The 20,330-nt window shown below is 37.1% G+C and overlaps 1 protein-coding gene across 1 annotated transcript; it reads left to right on the top strand.

Moving 5' to 3' along the window:
* Positions 1 to 3,325: 3,325 nt before the first annotated feature.
* On the top strand, positions 3,326 to 19,086 carry LOC130635595 (uncharacterized). The gene is made up of 2 exons (XM_057444959.1): positions 3,326 to 3,452; positions 16,805 to 19,086. The coding sequence occupies exon 2, from the start codon at positions 17,809 to 17,811 to the stop codon at positions 18,493 to 18,495; it is 687 nt and encodes a 228-aa protein (XP_057300942.1). The 5' UTR covers positions 3,326 to 3,452; positions 16,805 to 17,808; the 3' UTR covers positions 18,496 to 19,086.
* Positions 19,087 to 20,330: the final 1,244 nt, after the last annotated feature.

Genomic DNA, 20,330 nt, shown 5'->3' with positions numbered 1-20,330 from the left:
GGGCGTGAAGTCTTGCTCCGGTTGCTGCTCATCTTCAACATGATCCTCCCTTGCCTCTTTTTCAACTTCACCCATCAGGGTCTTCCTTGCCCCATCATAAAGAGCAAGTATGCGATTTTTTGCTGATGCATATATACTTTGCACCGGCTTTCTAAAACCCTCTGGTATATAGTCCATTAGCAAGTCAGACCACTCTCGCAGTTTACTCTTTACTACCGGACGACTCCTCGCCATCTCTTGACGCATGAAAGCATTCATGTCGTCAATTGCGGGGAGCTGGGGTCAATTTTAATCTTAATAAGCCGGGTTTTTGCCATCTCTTGACTCTCGAATATATCCAAGGAATCTGGTGTAAATGCCTGTGGCCTTGGTTCTGGAGCAAGAGCAGGCCGTGGAGGTGCCTCCACCAAAGCAATAAGGTCGGTTTTACGCAGCTTGGAATAGCGGGTAAGTCCACGGGTTTTCGCTATAGCGTGTAACTGTTTCAAGTGTACTCATTCATTTATTACAGATTTTTCTGATTTCAATCAACAAAATTTCTAGCGCGGTCGTTTCCCCCTACTCAATCGCGCATGCTCGAAACTTTGTTGATGTCGGCATTATTCCCGCTAGTCGCTATTGCGCATGCTCGAGAATGTTGGTATTCCAGGAATTGTCGGATTCGGGAAATTCGGAGAATTGGGGATTGTTGTTGTTGTTGTTGTTGTTGTTTACGTTGTTCTTGTCGTCTGTCGACTGCGCTAAAACATACATTTTCCTATCTCTAGCAGTGCAAAAATCCACTTAAGCAGGAAAAAACGGAAAAGAGAAACTTCACTGGAATTTAAATGACGTCAGCAAGGACCCGTTTATACACACAAAAAAATTTAAATGCTTTGCTGACGTAAGCAAAGACCCATCAAAGTTCTTAAATGTTTTTTTAGAAATTTGATTCACAGTTACGTCCTATAGAACTCAAAACACTGATCAAAAAAAATGTATGAGATCATGTCCTTTTAAAAAACGGTTGAAGAGATATTGAGGTTTAAATGTTTTTTGATGTTTTTTGATGACGTCATCAGTCCGTTTATTCCAAAACGGATTTGGAAACCCAAGTTTAGAAAACTTTTCAATTTATGCTTAGGGTTACTCACGTCACCACCCCGTTTCCAAGTTATATGACCTCAAAGTTTTAAAACCAGATCTTGCTAACATGATGGCATCATGTCACCAACTCTTCACAGCTCTTCACAAGACCATAAAGACTACCTTATTTCATGAAATTAACGAGTCGTTAAGTAGAGGTAGCTATGAGTCCATTCATTGCAGCTACTGATTGGATTTTTATTGCATGCACCTTTTTGCGTCCATTATGTAATATTCGCTAATTTCTCTCATGTTCAAAAACTCTTCTAACAGTTCCATCTATTAACCCAATGAAGAAACTGTAGCATGATTACATTATGCTTCCAAATGCTGTAAAGGATAAGAAAAACCTTTTAGCAAATTACGCAATGTTGCAATTACACGAAACCCTGAAACCATTCACACATTTCATCTGGAATCAACAGTTTTTTGGGCTGAGCTTGTGTATATCATTTCTGATAAATCGGGATGTAACTTTGCATTCATCGTCTAAAAGTAAACCAATTTTAAAACTTGAGAAACTCCCAGTAAGGTATATCTAGGTTTTTCGATCTGTTTAATCATATAGAAGTAAAGACTCTTTATTGATAGGACTATAAACCTCCAAAATAGCAAATTATTTTTACGAAAACTAGACATTTTCCACCTTCGCTTTCAGCGCCACTGAATCAGCGCGTGTCAATGCTATCATTGAAAATAACCATTCACCCAACCGTAACGGGAACTACGACCGCTGTTACTACGTGGCCGTTGCTGCAGCTGTTGGAACTCGCCAATATCTGTACCTACGAGTTTTGATTTTTCTAATGATAAAAATGAGCCATTAGCGAGATGTGGTGACAATTACCAAAGAACATTAAAAAAGAAAACAACTTTTTAAATAGAGCTTTTTTTATAAAAAGCGGAGCAAGGCGATAGAGATCTATTTGACCATCTGCTTCGATGGAAAAAAATATTGCTGAGGTAAGTTCTCAATTTTCTTGTGTTTTTATTTTAAATAACATACATCATCCTTTAGAAAATTTATTTATCTTTTGTAACAAATATTTTCAAAAAATGATATTGTCGTGATATTTAAAATATCTAAGATATACTGTATGTCAAAAGAAGATTACCGTACCTTGAACAGAGAATAGAAACGTTTGATAATGTGTTTCATGCGGTATTGTGAGTTACCTTGGAGTTTTCATAATAGGAACTTCATGAAACGTGGAGATTCACATCACCACGAGCCTAAACATTGTAAATATTAGTACCAGGGTATTAACGCTTATTTTGACGTTGTCTAACATTTATACACTTTACCAAACATTTTTCTTGTTGTACGAAAGCAATAATAAGCAACGATAAGTAGAGCGTCCTTCTTGTTTCTAAAGCAAATTTAAAAAATATAAGGTTTTAACCCGTTACACATAGTTTTTCATCGTGGAAAAATCTATCTTGGTTGCTTCAGAAGTGCCAGTGAGATTTTTTTTTGTAGTACTATGATTTGATGTTTCTTCTCAATTGGTTTTTAGTTCTTTACTATAAAATGTTAAAATGTAAGTGAAACGTTTTTCCCCACTTTAGTACCTAAAATACTTGTTTCTTTTGCAGCAGCAACTTTTTCTTGAATATTGCCAACTTTTGTTTACTTCCACTACATCTACTTCTTTGAGTGGAAGTAAAAAAAGATTAGATTTATTAATAGAATTGTCTTTACTTTCACGCCTTTCGTAGCTTAAATGGGAGCTTTAAATGCACCAGGACCCTTTATAAAAGTACCATTATGAACTCAAGTTACGTGGGTACAGACATGTCAGAATTTATACTTGAAAATTGGTCGATACTTAGTCGTTAAGCATTGGTTAAAGCCATTTTAAATAAATACATTTCAAATAAGTGTATATCGCTTCATAATATGATGTCCAGGCAAGCAATCAACAGTTCATCTTTTTTCATTTTCGCAGCCGTAATATGATCACCAATGACAATAAAACATTTTATGTGGTTTTATTACAAAGGTACCATTAGGAAATCAAGTTACATGTCAGGTTTTATACGGAAAATGAATATGTACTATGTACTATCAAGCTTTTCTTAAAAGAGCTGGAATAGTGCGTCACTTTTTCATCTATTAATCGTTAATGATGTTAAATAAAACATCGCGTCATAATATGATGACCAAGAAAGCAATTAACAGTTTATCTTCTTTCATTTTCGCAGCCGTAATATGATCACCAATGTCAATAAAACAGTTTATGTGGTTGTTTTATTATGTGATTATGTCGTTGTATGACAAGAATTAGTTTTGCTTGTGATATCAATCCAAGTTGGAATTGGAAAAGGTAGGTTTTGTATGTAATTTGCATTTGCTTTTATTTTTTGGATATAACATCATCTTGAAAGAAATCATTATATATCATGTTCTTTATTTAGTTACTAATTTTTAGAATCTTAGAAAGTAAATATAATGTAATTTATACATACTTTTCACCTTCTCGTAAACTATCCCGTTTATTCCGTTGTCTGTTTGTTTGTCGACATCAGAAGATTGGAAAAACGGGTGTATTTCCTCACTAAGCACAGTCCGTAGCATGGCAATTTTTGTATGCCAACACTCGTAAAACTCTCAAAGTAAGATTTGCAGTTTCTGTCGGCTTTCATTGATTTAGTACCAGAATTTCGCGTTGCAGTGAATGAAATAATGGGAAGGCTGTAATATATTCTTTATTTAAGACATGCCTGAATCGTTCTCGGGTGTCTTTAATGTTGTCCAAAAAGGACAGTTGCCGAAATAGCGACCCACAAAAATAAGATCGAAAGAAACTACAGGGGAGACTTTTATATGAAACAATTAAGAATCAAAGTTTTTTGGATTCTTTTGTCAAGATTTTTATCGCTCCGGCAAAATAATTTTTAATGCTGTGATGAACGTCGACAAACTGTTTTACATTACACCTTTACCAGCAGTAAAAAGTAACCAGCTGACTGGCTATTCCATTCATTGTGGTGTTATAAAATGTTACTTAAATAGAAATGAAACCCAAGACAACACAAAGTTTTTGAAGATATTATTTCGGTTTGTCTGTTCAGTATTCATGTTACTGTGGAAAGTTTATCATTTCTTAAATATGATAGTTTAGTAGGCGACGTTTCGGGAGATCCTTCTCCCATCATCGGGTAAAGTAAAATGATGAACATGTATTAATATAATTGCAGAGGATCGAAATTCATAAAAATTAACCAATCAGAAACGAGTTGATAATTACAGTTAATTACGGTAATTAACATTTTCGGACCTAGATGTAGGTAACTACTTCTTCTCTAGGGCTGGTAACCAAATCTCAGGAAGTTGATACGAGATGTGTTTGTTACGTTCTACACTGTTGATGGTTTCTTTTATCTTCCCAGCCGTTGTTCTGGATTCTCTATCAATTATTTTCGTCTTATCCCAATTAAACTGATGACTTCTGCTCCAGCTGTGGTCCGCAATTTCGTTATTCTTCACATCTCCGTTTCTCACTGCGCGCATATGTTCTTGTATTCGTTGCTTAAACTTTCTTTTTGTTTCGCCTATGTACACTGCATCACAATCTTTACACGGGATTTCGTAAACAACATCGCATTGTTCTTCCAGGTTTATTTTGTCTTTTGGTTTATACAAAGTGCTTCTTAGGGTGTCTTTAGAGTTAAGAATGCATTTGATCTTGTGTTGCCTTAAAACTCGACGAAGGACTTCGGCAACCTCGGCGAGATTCCTCTTGACTGTCACATATTTCTTTCTTTTAAGAGGGTCACAAGTCAACACTTTGGTGATCGCAGCCAAAGTTGACTGATTTTACGACAGAAAACAAAGGAATTGAGAGCAATAAAATCAGCAAATTTCCACAATTTATATTGTGACTATTGTAAAAACCATTGTATTTCGGCAAAGCACATCAAGGGGCTCAAAGCCTCAGCGCACACTTCTGAGTGGAGATAAAATTAAAAACTCAGATCCTGAACGTAAAGGAACCTCATTAAACGCTTATAATAAAATTGTGCGTTGCTTTTAAACCAAATATTAAGTTTAGATACACAGGATTTTTGCATTGGCAAATTCTACTTGGCACGTGCCGAAGTGAGGGAATTCTAAAGCCGCCCCTGCATTCTGTATTTTTACAAAAATATTCTGACAAACTGCTTGATGAATGTTTACATTTTTCTTTACGTTTCTTTTGTTTTATATCTAATAAATATTATATGAACTTTTTGTCTGAGCAACTCTTTTAGTAGATACTAGCTGTTTCCCGTGGAAGAATCCACTGTATTCCATTTAATTTATGTAGCAGATATATGTCCATCAAAAAACAAACAATACAGCAGTGCGCATCTTACATCTGCATTATTATATAAATGACCAAAAAAATTAAAGGTTTTCAACAACTGCAGTATTTATGTGACATTTAAAATCTAAATCTACTAAAATTACTTGCTCTGACCATCTGACAAATGCGAAAATTATTCGGAAACAAGTTTCCAAAAGCATTTCAACATACATCTCACCCATAAAATTTAAATCACTTAAAACGCCACATATATACAAAAAAGCTGATCAATGTGAAACACAAATCTCTCTCATTGTATATGTTAAAATCAGTTAGTTTATTGCAAACCCTGCCAAAGGTTGACACACAATGTGAAAAATAAACAATAAATTGTGCCTCTGACAGAATTTTTTATCTAAGGTGTAAAAAAAGGGATTTGCAAGGACAAATTATAATGCAATAAAACATTATTTGATATATTGCATACAGTCCCTCCTCACCAAACTTTAGACAAAATGCCAACAAAATAACGGTGTTTAAACCTAAAATTAATAAAGTCCTTTTAGCAATTTGCATGCTGTTTTACCATCAATAAAGTAAACAAAATTTCAAATCTCACATAGTATTCTGTCACAAATTTTCATAAAATATATATATAAGTCATAATGAGTCATGTTAAACAACAGCAATCAATCTGTATATAAGTTCAGTTTATGTCAATTTTTGCACCAATTTTGCAACACAAAATACAAATTCTAAATAATACTAAAATCTCTTATTTTGGTCCTTCGCATACCGACGGTCTCCCACAAAAGTTTAATCAAAATGTAAAAAATGAGAGGTAACGACAAAATCAAAGTTTGCAAAATTTAACTATTTCAGTACATATATCTGCTGCATATGCCCTCTAAAACAATATTTTAATCCAAAATGCCAAAGAAAAACAGTTTGCAACAAAAATCAGTTATTTCGATAATATTGCATACACTCTTTCCTCACAAAAGCTTCACAAACTGTAAAAAAAAGAATGGTTGTAGGGAGTGCTTCTGATTCAACAAAAAAAGTTTTTTTGACATATTGCATCTAGCCCTTACCCATTAAATCTTACACAAAATTTCCAAAACTATATACGATTTAGAACACATCAAATTTAAATCAAGAAGGATCAGTCATTTCGATATATTGCACGGAGTCGGCCCAGGTAAAAATTTATACAAAATATAGAAAAACAAAGCTTGCAAGGTGTAAAATTGAATTCTTCTTCTGTGTATATATATATGGTCCTTCCTCGCAAAATTAACATAAAATGTCAAAAAGGTTCAGATATAACATCTAACACAACAAAAATCAGTTCTATCAGTATATGTCATGCCATTGTCTTCCACCAAATGTTCCCCTTAAAGTTTCACAGACACAGCCTGTAAATTAAAAACAACTAAGATCAGGTATTTTGGTCTATTTCATACCATTCTGTTCCAAATAACTTATAAAATGTAAAAATTGAGTGGTAAAACAGAAATGTCAAAAAGAAGAAAAAAATAGCTTACAAAGAGTATAAAATTGAAATCAACAAAGTAGCTCCTTTGGTGTATTAAATATAAGCCATACGCACAAAAGTTTACACTAATTGTAAGAAAATGGTTGTGTTTAGTAATTCTAAATTAAGAAAAGTCAGTTCTTTTAGCATGCTGATTAAGGTTTTTGCCCACAATTTGAAACAAATTAAATTTACATTTTAAAAATAAGTAATTTCTGAACTTTTTTTTCAGAATATTTGGAGGAAAAGAACTTCGCAAACCAAAAAAAACCCAGGAAAATGTTTAAAATTTTCAGGGTTAATAACGTTTGATGTGTTTTGTGGGAATATATATACTGGGAATCTTTAGTTTAAAGCTAGCATTAGCTAGCTACAGCAGCTAATAGCTAGTCACTTAAATATAAACTGGAGACTTAGCTAGGTATAAAGAACATGGCTACATATATATATATATATATTCCTAGCTAGCTAGCTAGTTGTTGGTGGTGGTTGGCTTTTTATGATGCTAGCTATAAAACATGTCTGGCAACAATAATATAATCAAAACTGAAAATAAAACATGAAAAAACCTTACAGAACCTTGCTATGATTAATTTATAAAACCATGCTCTTCTTCAAATGTTTTTTTAAAGATTTATTTTGAATGAAAGAGTAGAGAATACTCAAAAAGAACAGTCATCTTTTTCGTAAACACAATTTCCGTTTTATGCTAGGAACTTCATTTAACAGTCCGTATGCTTTGTGAATATCTAATACCGTTTCATATGTAGCGATACCTATATATATATGCTAACATAGAGTTTTTTGGCATAAGGGTATATATATTTATATCGTTATTAGCAGCGGGTTATATATTTACACCTTATGTGCGATTTCTATGAAGTACATCCCTAATCTTTTTAGTTAAATTTTAGCGTACAGCCACGTCATAAGAAAGTGACCCGTGATTTCCGTGTCGTGGACTCACAGTTTTACTCACGCAAGGGAATTAATATATAAGAAGAAGATGATAAATTCGGGTTCGCGTATGTCGGTTAATGTCTTTTATACGTCTTGTTTGCATGTAGTCGGTTAACGCACATGGGAAGAGTGGAGATGAACGAATAGGAAATATGACTGCGTCTGGAACCAAGATAGATGTGCATATTTTACATGGCTAGCCTCACAAATATCGAGGGATATACCCTGTCTATTATTTCCAGGAGGGGCCATGGCGTAGATGGAGAGTCCTAGAGTATTTAATGCTCATTTTGAGCTACGCAGACCCAATTAGAGCCCGCGCTCTACTAGACAACTCCCGGCAACATCCAACGGCCCACACAGTGTGCCATCTTCCCAATTTCCCTCACATGGCTTGGGTTAACCCGGGGCTATGGTAACATTCACTCGCCCATGTTGAATCGCCGTCAAGAGGAATCGAACCCCGGTCTCCCGCACAGAGTACGAGAGCTATAACCACTAATCTACGGCGCCACAAACCAAAATTATACCTTGGAGAATTTTAAGCAAAATAGAAACAGGAATACTATAGAAACACTTTAAAAAATCTTACCCCTTTTTGTTCACTCACACCTTTAGGTTGGTGAGTGTTTCAAAGGCAACTTCGGGAACGAAAAGTTTTTAGATGGCGCGCCGTTTTTACATTTTTGCGCAATGCGCGCTTTTATCGCGCCCACAGGTCCAGACCTCCGCACATGTTGGATCTGCCAAAAGTTTGGCTGGTAAGCTCTGCCATTTTAAAACTCATTTCACGTTTTATTGAAGATATTATTTCGGTTTGTCTGTTCAGTATTCATATTACTGTGGAAAGTTTATCATTTCTTGAACATGATAGTTTAGTAGGCGACGTTTCGGGAGATCCTTCTCCCATCATCGGGCAAAGTAAAATGATGTTGCGCATGTATTTATATAATTGCAGAGGATCGAAATTCATAAAAATTAACCAATCAGAAACGAGCTGATAATTACAGTTAATTACGGTAATTAACATTTTTGGACCTGGATGTAGGTAACTACTTCTTCTGTAGGGCTGGTAACCAAATCTCAGGAAGTTGATACGGGATGCTGTTTATGTGTTTGTTACGTTCTACACTGTTGATGGTTTCTTTAATCTTCCTGGCCGTTGTTCTGGATTCTCTGTCAATGATTTTCTTCTCATCCCAATTAAACTGATGACTTCTGCTCCAGCTGTGGTCCGCAATTTCGTTTTTCTTCACATCTCCGTTTCTCACTGCGCGCATATGTTCTTGTACTCGTTGCTTAAACTTTCTTTTTGTTTCGCCTATATACACTGCATCACAATCTTTACACGGGATTTCGTAAACAACATTGTTTTGCTCTTCCAGGTTTATTTTGTCTTTTGGTTTAGACAAAGTGCTTCTTAGGGTGTCTTTAGAGGTAAGAATGCATTTGATCTTGTGTTGCCTTAAAACTCGACGAAGGATCTCGCTGGTACCTGGTACGAAGGGTAGGAATGCTGATGCGATAAATTCCTCTGATGTTTCCTTGTTGTCTCCGTTGCATCTTCTCTTCATTTTATTTTCTACTTGCGTGATGACTTTATGACTGTATCCATTTGTGATTAATGCATTTCTTACACGTCGAATTTCTATTTTCCTCTCCTGTTTGTCACTGACTACACTGTTGGCACGATTCAGTAATGAAGATATGACACTTTCTTTGCAAGATTTCTGATGGTTTGATTCGAAGTTAAGGTACTGGTCAGTGTGTGTTGGTTTACGATACACTGAAACTGAAATGGAACCATTCTTGCGTTTGACCAAAGTGTCCAGGAAAGCGATACTTCCATCGTGTTCAAGCTCAACAGTGAATTTGATTTGTCGATGTAGGTCGTTGATGTGTTCATGGAACTCTTCTAGATGAGATCTTTTGATTATGGCGAATACGTCGTCAACAAATCTTTTCCAAACCTTTGGACGTCTGTCTGATGTGACTAATGCTGTTGTCTCGTGTGCTTGCATGTATATTTCTGCGACTACTGATGATGCAGGGCCTCCCATGGCAACTCCGTCTGTTTGAGTGTAGAAGTTCTTATTAAACAGATACCATGTTTTGGTTAGAACAAGTTCGACCAAACGCAGAAAATCCGGTACTGGAATCTTTGTCTTTTCACCGAATGCAGCATCGTTTTCGATAATGTCTTTAATGATGTTTAAGGTGTCTTTTATGGGAACATTTGTGTAGAGTGATGTGACATCAAATGATACCATGCATTCGTCGTCTGCTATCTTTATTTCTCTGATGTATTCCGAAAATTCTTTTGAGTTTTTGCTGTGGTCACTTGCTGTGAATTTGCTGAGGATGGAAGCAACAAATTTTGATAGGTTGTATAACGGTGTTCCAGTGCAGGAAACTATTGGTCGAATTGGATTTCCCTGTTTATGAATTTTGGGTAGTCCGTAAAATCGCGGTGGTGGTCCGTCACAAGGTTTCAGTCGGTAATACTGCTTATCGTCGATGTATTCTTTTCTCTTCAACTCCATTAAGATGTTCCTCGCTTCTCGTTTGATGACTTCTGTGGGATCTTTCTTGAGAAGTTTGTAAGGCCCGTTGTTGATGTGTTCGTTGCACTTGTTGATGTAGTCAAGTGTATTCATGATAACCGTTGTTCTCCCCTTGTCTGCCGGTAGGATTATGATATCTTTGTCCTTCTTTAGATTCTTCAATGACAGTCTTTCAGATTTTTGCAAATTGTCCTTTGGTGTTTTGCTTTTCTGTAGCGTGAGGCTTACTTTAGCTCTTACTGTGTCTGCCTCTTCTTTTGATAGATCTTTAATTGCCTCTTCCACTTTCGCAACTATTTCGTTCTTTGGAATTGAAGCTGGTGTCATGCAGAAATTCATTCCTTTTGATAGAAGGTTTGTTTCTTCTGTCGTGAGTTGTCTGTTGGAGAGATTGACAATCCATTTGCTCTTTTCTATACCCGTTTGTGTATCATCATTGAATCTGTCATTGATTTTGTTGAACTTTTTAAGGTGTCTGTCTTTAACCGATCTCATTTCTTTTTCATACACGCTATCATGAATATTCTTAACCTGTTTATATTGGTCGGTGGAGAGTCTCGATTTGATGGTGTTGTCAAGATCAAGTATTTGGCGATGTAGGGTGTTACGTGTTACGTGATTTAGATGGATTCTTTCTTGCAATAACTGGCGGCTTGCGCGTTGTAAGATTTTCTTACTTCTTTCAGTCTTGACTCTGCAGGTAAGTCGAAGATCTTTAGGTGTTATCTCGTTGTGAAGACAACGTAGAGAAAACCGAAGATGGTTAGTGTATCTTGCGTATTTTATTCTTGATTTCTCTAGCGATCTGACTTCTTCACAAACGGGTATAGAAAAGAGCAAATGGATTGTCAATCTCTCCAACAGACAACTCACGACAGAAGAAACAAACCTTCTATCAAAAGGAATGAATTTCTGCATGACACCAGCTTCAATTCCAAAGAACGAAATAGTTGCGAAAGTGGAAGAGGCAATTAAAGATCTATCAAAAGAAGAGGCAGACACAGTAAGAGCTAAAGTAAGCCTCACGCTACAGAAAAGCAAAACACCAAAGGACAATTTGCAAAAATCTGAAAGACTGTCATTGAAGAATCTAAAGAAGGACAAAGATATCATAATCCTACCGGCAGACAAGGGGAGAACAACGGTTATCATGAATACACTTGACTACATCAACAAGTGCAACGAACACATCAACAACGGGCCTTACAAACTTCTCAAGAAAGATCCCACAGAAGTCATCAAACGAGAAGCGAGGAACATCTTAATGGAGTTGAAGAGAAAAGAATACATCGACGATAAGCAGTATTACCGACTGAAACCTTGTGACGGACCACCACCGCGATTTTACGGACTACCCAAAATTCATAAACAGGGAAATCCAATTCGACCAATAGTTTCCTGCACTGGAACACCGTTATACAACCTATCAAAATTTGTTGCTTCCATCCTCAGCAAATTCACAGCAAGTGACCACAGCAAAAACTCAAAAGAATTTTCGGAATACATCAGAGAAATAAAGATAGCAGACGACGAATGCATGGTATCATTTGATGTCACATCACTCTACACAAATGTTCCCATAAAAGACACCTTAAACATCATTAAAGACATTATCGAAAACGATGCTGCATTCGGTGAAAAGACAAAGATTCCAGTACCGGATTTTCTGCGTTTGGTCGAACTTGTTCTAACCAAAACATGGTATCTGTTTAATAAGAACTTCTACACTCAAACAGACGGAGTTGCCATGGGAGGCCCTGCATCATCAGTAGTCGCAGAAATATACATGCAAGCACACGAGACAACAGCATTAGTCACATCAGACAGACGTCCAAAGGTTTGGAAAAGATTTGTTGACGACGTATTCGCCATAATCAAAAGATCTCATCTAGAAGAGTTCCATGAACACATCAACGACCTACATCGACAAATCAAATTCACTGTTGAGCTTGAACACGATGGAAGTATCGCTTTCCTGGACACTTTGGTCAAACGCAAGAATGGTTCCATTTCAGTTTCAGTGTATCGTAAACCAACACACACTGACCAGTACCTTAACTTCGAATCAAACCATCAGAAATCTTGCAAAGAAAGTGTCATATCTTCATTACTGAATCGTGCCAACAGTGTAGTCAGTGACAAACAGGAGAGGAAAATAGAAATTCGACGTGTAAGAAATGCATTAATCACAAATGGATACAGTCATAAAGTCATCACGCAAGTAGAAAATAAAATGAAGAGAAGATGCAACGGAGACAACAAGGAAACATCAGAGGAATTTATCGCATCAGCATTCCTACCCTTCGTACCAGGTACCAGCGAGATCCTTCGTCGAGTTTTAAGGCAACACAAGATCAAATGCATTCTTACCTCTAAAGACACCCTAAGAAGCACTTTGTCTAAACCAAAAGACAAAATAAACCTGGAAGAGCAAAACAATGTTGTTTACGAAATCCCGTGTAAAGATTGTGATGCAGTGTATATAGGCGAAACAAAAAGAAAGTTTAAGCAACGAGTACAAGAACATATGCGCGCAGTGAGAAACGGAGATGTGAAGAAAAACGAAATTGCGGACCACAGCTGGAGCAGAAGTCATCAGTTTAATTGGGATGAGAAGAAAATCATTGACAGAGAATCCAGAACAACGGCCAGGAAGATTAAAGAAACCATCAACAGTGTAGAACGTAACAAACACATAAACAGCATCTCGTATCAACTTCCTGAGATTTGGTTACCAGCCCTACAGAAGAAGTAGTTACCTACATCCAGGTCCAAAAATGTTAATTACCGTAATTAACTGTAATTATCAGCTCGTTTCTGATTGGTTAATTTTTATGAATTTCGATCCTCTGCAATTATATAAATACATGCGCAACATCATTTTACTTTGCCCGATGATGGGAGAAGGATCTCCCGAAACGTCGCCTACTAAACTATCATGTTCAAGAAATGATAAATTTTCCACAGTAATCATTTCACGTTGTTGAAGTTGGTTTGGTTTTTATATACTTTGTTGTGAATTTTTGGTATGTATTAGTCTTTCAACTATGGTTTCAGATTGATTATCACGTCATTTTGGAGCTTAAAACATTCTGATTACATCATTTTATCATATTTTATCAGCTTTCGAACAATAATCATCATTTTTGATTTTGGCTAGCGTTTGAAAATTGACATCATCTGTCTTTTCAAGCTGGTTCCTCAGCACTGCTCAGCTTTATTCAGCCTTCTATGATAAACTTTGTCAGCCTTCCATGGTAAACTTTGTAAACAAAATATTTTATGCTCTATTATGGCAACTTCCCTATCTGCTGACCCTTCTCCTATCCATATAAAATCTACATCACGTTCATTTCATCAAGGTGTTCAAAAAATTGGGTCCACTGCAGGTATTCAATGTATGTGTAACTCATTATTGTCAATATGTTGGTCAGCAATTAAGCGAATATCTTCTTGGAAATCATTTGACCTTGATTATGTTTTGGAGTGTGGTGATGATAACTTTAAAAATGTTAAAATATACCGGCCTCTCAGTGTTGAAGAATTACCGTCTGTTGTGAACTTTGAACAACGGTGTGTAGCTGTAGTGTTGGGGGATAAGTTCACAGGTTTTTTAGGTGATGTTAGATATTTTGCGCAGCACAATGCCATGAACTCTGCCTCTGTTGGAAAAAATGTCCATTATCTATTTGACCCACACAGTAGAGATAGTCACGGAAGTTTCAGCCCCGATGGTTCATCCATATTACTGAAATTCAAGTGGCTTTGTGATGTACAAAGCCATATTAAAAAAAATTATCGACAAAATCTTGCAGTCTTTGAGAATTGCCCATTTGAAGTTCAATATGTTCAAATAAATGTTGATGACGAAGCCACGGCAGACATTGAAAAGACAGTCGATAAACAACGTGCAAGTTCTAGAAAACAGAAATATATATCAAAAAACTTTTTGCGTAAGAACAATAAAATGAAAAACGACGTGAAAATTATGCAAAGAAAAAAATGCACAAATCTATTTCCACAAGAATATCAAATTTCAAAATTACAATTGAAGCAGGCCCGGTTTTTATATGTATAGTATGTCACATATGTCTCTATAAGAGGTCGGTCGTTAAATATAATGCTGAGAAGTATGATCTGCAGCATCCAGACATTATTAATGAAATTGAAAGTTGTGATGGGGAATATTATGTTTGCTTAACACGTCACAAAAAATTGTTGAAAGACATTATTCCTGCTCAGGCAGTGTTCAATAGGCTGGAAATATTTGACTTACCAGACAACTTATTGAACATCAATAAATTGGAGAAAACTATTGTAGCCAGGAGAATTGTGTTCAAGAAAATAGTACTAAAGGACAATCTCCGAAACTGAAAGGTGCCATATGCAATGTCCCTATTAATGTCAGTGATATTCCAACTACGCTTCCAGTAGGCGCTGACAGTAATGGTATTGTCCTTGTTAAATTGAAGAGGAAACTTTCTTTTCGTGGACATGTGTATTTTGAACTTGTCTCTCCAAAAATTGTTAAAACACTTATTTTGTATTTGAAAAAAAACAATTTTTTGTATGATGACATTCAAATTGATGTAGACCGTATTCCAGCAGCGTTAACTAACATATCAGAGCCACCGGAAGTAGAAATTGAAGAAAATGGTCAATTCTCTTTGCATACTGGTGAAAACTGAGGCATGTCTTTACAATTTATCCAACGAAAAGTTAGTTGAAAAAAATGGTATAACAATTCGTTTGAAACAAGCCAGCATCAACGACAAGACTGATATTATCCCCATTACAATATTTGGCGACCGTGTTGACAAGGTTGAAGACAAAACTGTCTATTGTTTTGGAAATCTTCGGGTTTCCAAATATCAATCACAGCAGTTACAGAAAACCATGGATTCTTCGACAATAACTGCGTCAGTCTCGTTGGATCCTGAAAGTTTCACCGAGAAAGACCTTGTTGACTCAACATCAGCAGCTGTCACGGGTAAAATTGTTTCAGTGAATACTAAGTCGCTTTTGCCTCAATTGCGTTGCAGCATGTGGAAGCACACTGTGGAAGTAAATGAAGAAGATTTGGTTGAATGCGAAAAATGTCAAAACATCTCAGTGAAAGAACTCTGCCAAGAGAAAACTAATGTTACATTTACGTTACTGAATAGCAATGCAAAAGCAAGGCAGGAATATTGTGCACCTGGCGAGATAATAACATCTTGCTTTGAAGTAACCTTGGATGATAAAAAGATGGTTGCAAGAAGCATGCTGAATGTTCAGGTTCTCATGCAAGTTAATGTGTCAGACAATGTTGTAAGTTTTATGCAAAAAGAGTGAAGTTATTGTTATCTGATGATGCTCGAGTCAAACAGTTAGTTTTTTCAACTGCCTTCACCCTAGTAGTGACATTTTAAATTTTTACATTTATTATTGTGTTCATTTTTTTGAGATTTTACGAGAACCAGGTTCGATTTGTTGTCTGTTGAAAATCAGTTCAGGGTTTTGCATTATTGAGATTTTTCAAATCGAATAGAAACAACCTGATTGATTCTTTCCTATTGTGCGTTTGTTTTTTCACTTCTTCAAAGAACATTGCTTGATAACAACTACAATTGCAATGCTAATTAATATAGGAAAGAAAAACAAAACAACATAGTTGTTTATACATTTCACAAAGTATATAGTTTCATGTATATATTTATCGTTTATATAATAACATTTATGAGTATCGAGTCTGAACTGTCAGCTCCTTTTCGCTTCAGTTTTTACATTGCTTGTTGTGTTAAAAGTGCTTGCGACTTTTCAAACCTGAAGTACCAGTTTTCAACTCTTTTTGTTACTACTTTTGTTGTGTTACGTTTGCAAGATTTCGAGAAATTTCGAACAGGCGAGTTCCTACTTTTTGTAAATCCTTCCCTTTTATAAGTGATATTTTCGTTGTTTTTTCTTTCATTAAAATTTGAGTACATTCATGTTTACTTCGTGAATTTTAAGTCGAAGCAAAAGTATTCATTGATTAATAGATTGATTGATTCGCACGCATAATGAACACATGATGGACTTTAGTATCGTTTTTTTTTATTACTATTTTTTTTTCAGAATTCCATTTTTTCGCTCAATCTGTGTTTTTATATTAGTATTATTATACTCAATTTGGGTATTATTCTGTTATTTATGTTATTTTCTGTTATTTTCAAGTTTTTATTATTTGAGAAATGATGAAAAAACTTATAGTAACTGGTCAGCTGATAAATGAATCGGATATTAAAATATCAACAATACTCCCCCAAAAATGACTTGAATCTGTAGTTTGTTTTTTCTTCTTTATTTAGATCTCTGGCTTTGCAACAAAAGCAGATATGTCAATTTCTTTGTCCGCAGAAAATGATCCTGATGAAAAGTTCTTCGAGAGCTATTTAAACGGAATTACTAAATTCCTGAATAAACACAAAGATTTAGGGCGAGACCGGCAATATATAAGGGGAACACCGATGTATAACAAAAATGAAATGTGTGGATTAAAGGAAGCATTAGAACGTATACTTGTGGAATTGGATAACTGGCATGCAGCATTATTAAAAGACAAGGCAAAGAACATTTCCAGTGAATTAATATGCAAGGCGTATGACGCCATCATGTTGGCGGCTTCTCTTGTTAGCAAAATAACCTCGCTTCTTGAACAAAAGTAACACATATCCAGTATTACTTAAGGGTTATATTTTTACGAATATGTATTTGAAAATGCGTAGATAATAAATACTAGCGGTTCTTTTATTAAATTTAAAAACTAACAGCTTATTCCGTTCCGTTCCGAGTTTTCATTTAGGCAATAAAAACAGTTTTTTTCATGAAATCCTGTGTACTACAACTTTTTCTCAATGAGAAGTAGAGACAGGAAAATGTTCGTTCTAGCGCAGTCGACGACGACGACAAGGGGAATTCCCTGAATTTCCGAAATCCCAATTCCGATATAATCCGACAATTCCGGAAATACCGATAAAATCCAACGCATGCGCAATAGCGACTAACGGGAATAATGCTGACATCAACAAAAAATACAGATTGCGCAAATGAGTAGGTAAATTGCCTTACTCAAAATACGACCTCGCTAGAAATTTTGTTGATTGAAATCAAAAATCTATAAATAAATATGAATACACATACTGTCAAACAGTTACAAGCTATCGCGAAAACCCGTGGGCTTACGGGCTATTCAAAGCTACGCAAAGTCGACCTTATTAATTTTTTATAGGCACACCCAAGACCTGTTCCTGCGCCAGAACCAAGGCCACAAACATTTACACCAGATGCCTTGGATATATTCGAGAGTCAAGAGATGGCAAAAACCCGTCCAATTAAGAGCAAGATTGAACCTCGACTCCCCACACCCGAAGCCATGAATATCTTCGAGCGCCAAGAGATGACAAAGACACGTCCAGTAGTAAAGAGTAAACTGCGAGAGTGGTCTGACTGGCTTGTGAACTATGTACCAGAGGGTATTAGAAAGTTAGTGCAAGGTATATATGCATCAGCAAAAAATCGCATCCTTGCTCTTTATGATGGGGCAAGAAAGACCCTGATGGGTGAAGTTGAAGAAGAGGCAAAGGAGGATCATGCTGAAGATAAGCAGCAACCGGAGCAAGAATTCTCGCCCCAAGAACATAAGCATGGTCACCATAGGACGTTCCGAAGTTTCCGCATCCCTGGCATAGACGGTACGGATGTCGATGGGTACTTGGGGATGGTGCGATCACACGTGAAAACCCTGGTTGAGAAGCAGGTTAAAGACATGGGGTCTGCTAAGGTGCAGTGTTCGCTCTGGATTCTATGGAAGAAACCAGTGGAGGGTACCAGCGTGGATGATACCAGCAAGTTTATCGAAATCAATAAGGTTTTCCACAGCAACATGACACCGGTCTTTCAGGGTAGCGTCGTGGAAGAGGTGCTAGACACGATGCTGGCTCAGGTCAAAACGCATGTGGAGAACCCGGCGCTGCCCAATAGTGGCTTTACAATCAGTTGAATTATGCACCTCGTCGTGGACTTCCACAAGCTCAAGCTGACGAGGGGTTCCTCGTATATCGAAGCACCCAAGTGGATAGCCACTAAGAAGGTCATCATTAATCCACAGAACAAGGACGAGGAGTGCTTTAAGTGGAGTATCATAGCTGCTCTACATCATGAGGATATAACCAGCGATCCACAGAGAATCAGCAAGCTCCGACCATTTGCGGATGAGTATAATTGGCATGGAATAGAGTTTCCCACGAGCATCAAGGAGATCTCCAAGTTTGAAAAGAACAACCCAGATATCGTCTTGTACGTGACAGGGAAGGCGATAAATATCCTGCGTTGATCGACACACGACGAACGCGAGAAACAGGTTAATCTGCTACTCCTCACGGACGAACAAAAGAGTCATTATATAGCCATCAAAAATCTCTCACGACTCCTGGGCAGCGAGACATCAAAGAATCATGCAAAGATGCACTTTTGTATGAACTGTCTGCAAGCCCTTCCAACAATCGAGTCGCGTGATAAGCACTATGCATACTGCATGGATAATGAAGCGGTCAAGATTACGATGCCAACCGAAAAGGAAAAGTGGCTATACTACAAGGATGGTCAGCAGCAATTCAAAGCACCCTTCGCCATCTATGCGGATTTCGAATCCCTCCTCGTTCCCATGAAGGAAGATAAGAGGGAGATCAAAAAAAAAAAGCTGAACAAGCACGTACCATGTGGCTGGTATACATATAGTACATTTGCCTATGGTGACATATCATATCCCTTGCAGAGATGCCGTGGTAAAGACTGTGTGAAAATGTTCGTTTAACACCTGGAGGATGAGGTAAAGCGGCTCTACGCTACCTTCCCAAAACATGACATGCTGCCTCTAACGGAGGTGTTACAAAGAGAGCACGAAGCGGCAAAGACATCTCACATATGCATGAAACCCTTCGACGACGACCTGAATAACCTCAAAGTTCGAGACCAATGTCACTACACATGTCTATGCAGAGGTACCGCGCACAATACCTGTAATTTCAACTACAAGATACCCAACCATGTACCCGTGATCTTCCACAATCTTTCGGGGTACGACGCCCACTTGTTCATTTGAGAATTGGGGGAGAAGTATGATACCCAGGACATTGGTTGCATCGTTGAAAACACGGAAAAGTACATCCCCTTCAACGTAAAAATCAAAGTACTCATTGCAGCCAGGGGGTACGATGATGGTGAAACATATAAGAAAATCGAGATCAGATTCATAGACAGCTGTCGATTCATGGCATCAAGCTTGGAGAAATTGGCAAGCAATTTCGATGATGAACAGTGCAAAAATCTCCGTTGGTATTTCGCTAAGGATGACACCTTTAAACTCATGCGCAGAAAGGGTGTATTTCCATACGAGCACATGGATGGCTGGCGACGATTCAAAGAGACTGAGGTACCTCCCAAGGAGGCCTTCTATAGCAAGTTGAAAATGAAGGGAAACGGCGACAACGACTATGAACACGCGAAAAAAGTCTGGGATTTCATCGCTCCAAAGGGTGTTGAGGTCAATATGGGTGACTACCACGATATATACATCGTCACAGACGTCCTGCTACTAGTCGACATCTTCCAAAGCTTTCGGAGAGTGTGTCTAGAGAACTACAAGCTTAAACCTGTCCATTTCTACAGTGCACCAGACTTGGTGTGGAAAGCTGCGTTGAAATACACGGAGATCAAGCTGGAGCTCCTTACGGATCCCGACATGCTTCTGGAAAAGGTATCCGTGGGGGCATAACCCAAGCCGTGCACAGATATGCCAAAGCCAACAACAGGTACATGGGGATCAATACGATCCAG

This window comes from Hydractinia symbiolongicarpus, chromosome 3 (genome assembly GCF_029227915.1).
Source record: "Hydractinia symbiolongicarpus strain clone_291-10 chromosome 3, HSymV2.1, whole genome shotgun sequence".
NCBI lineage: Eukaryota > Metazoa > Cnidaria > Hydrozoa > Anthoathecata > Hydractiniidae > Hydractinia > Hydractinia symbiolongicarpus.
The sequence above is the reverse complement of the archived record's forward strand: the minus strand, read 5'-3'. Positions and strand labels throughout refer to the sequence as shown.

Bases quoted from the DNA above. Each gene is read 5' to 3' on its own strand.
- LOC130635595 (XM_057444959.1), top strand. From the start codon at position 17,809: ATGGCAAAAACCCGTCCAATTAAGAGCAAGATTGAACCTCGACTCCCC.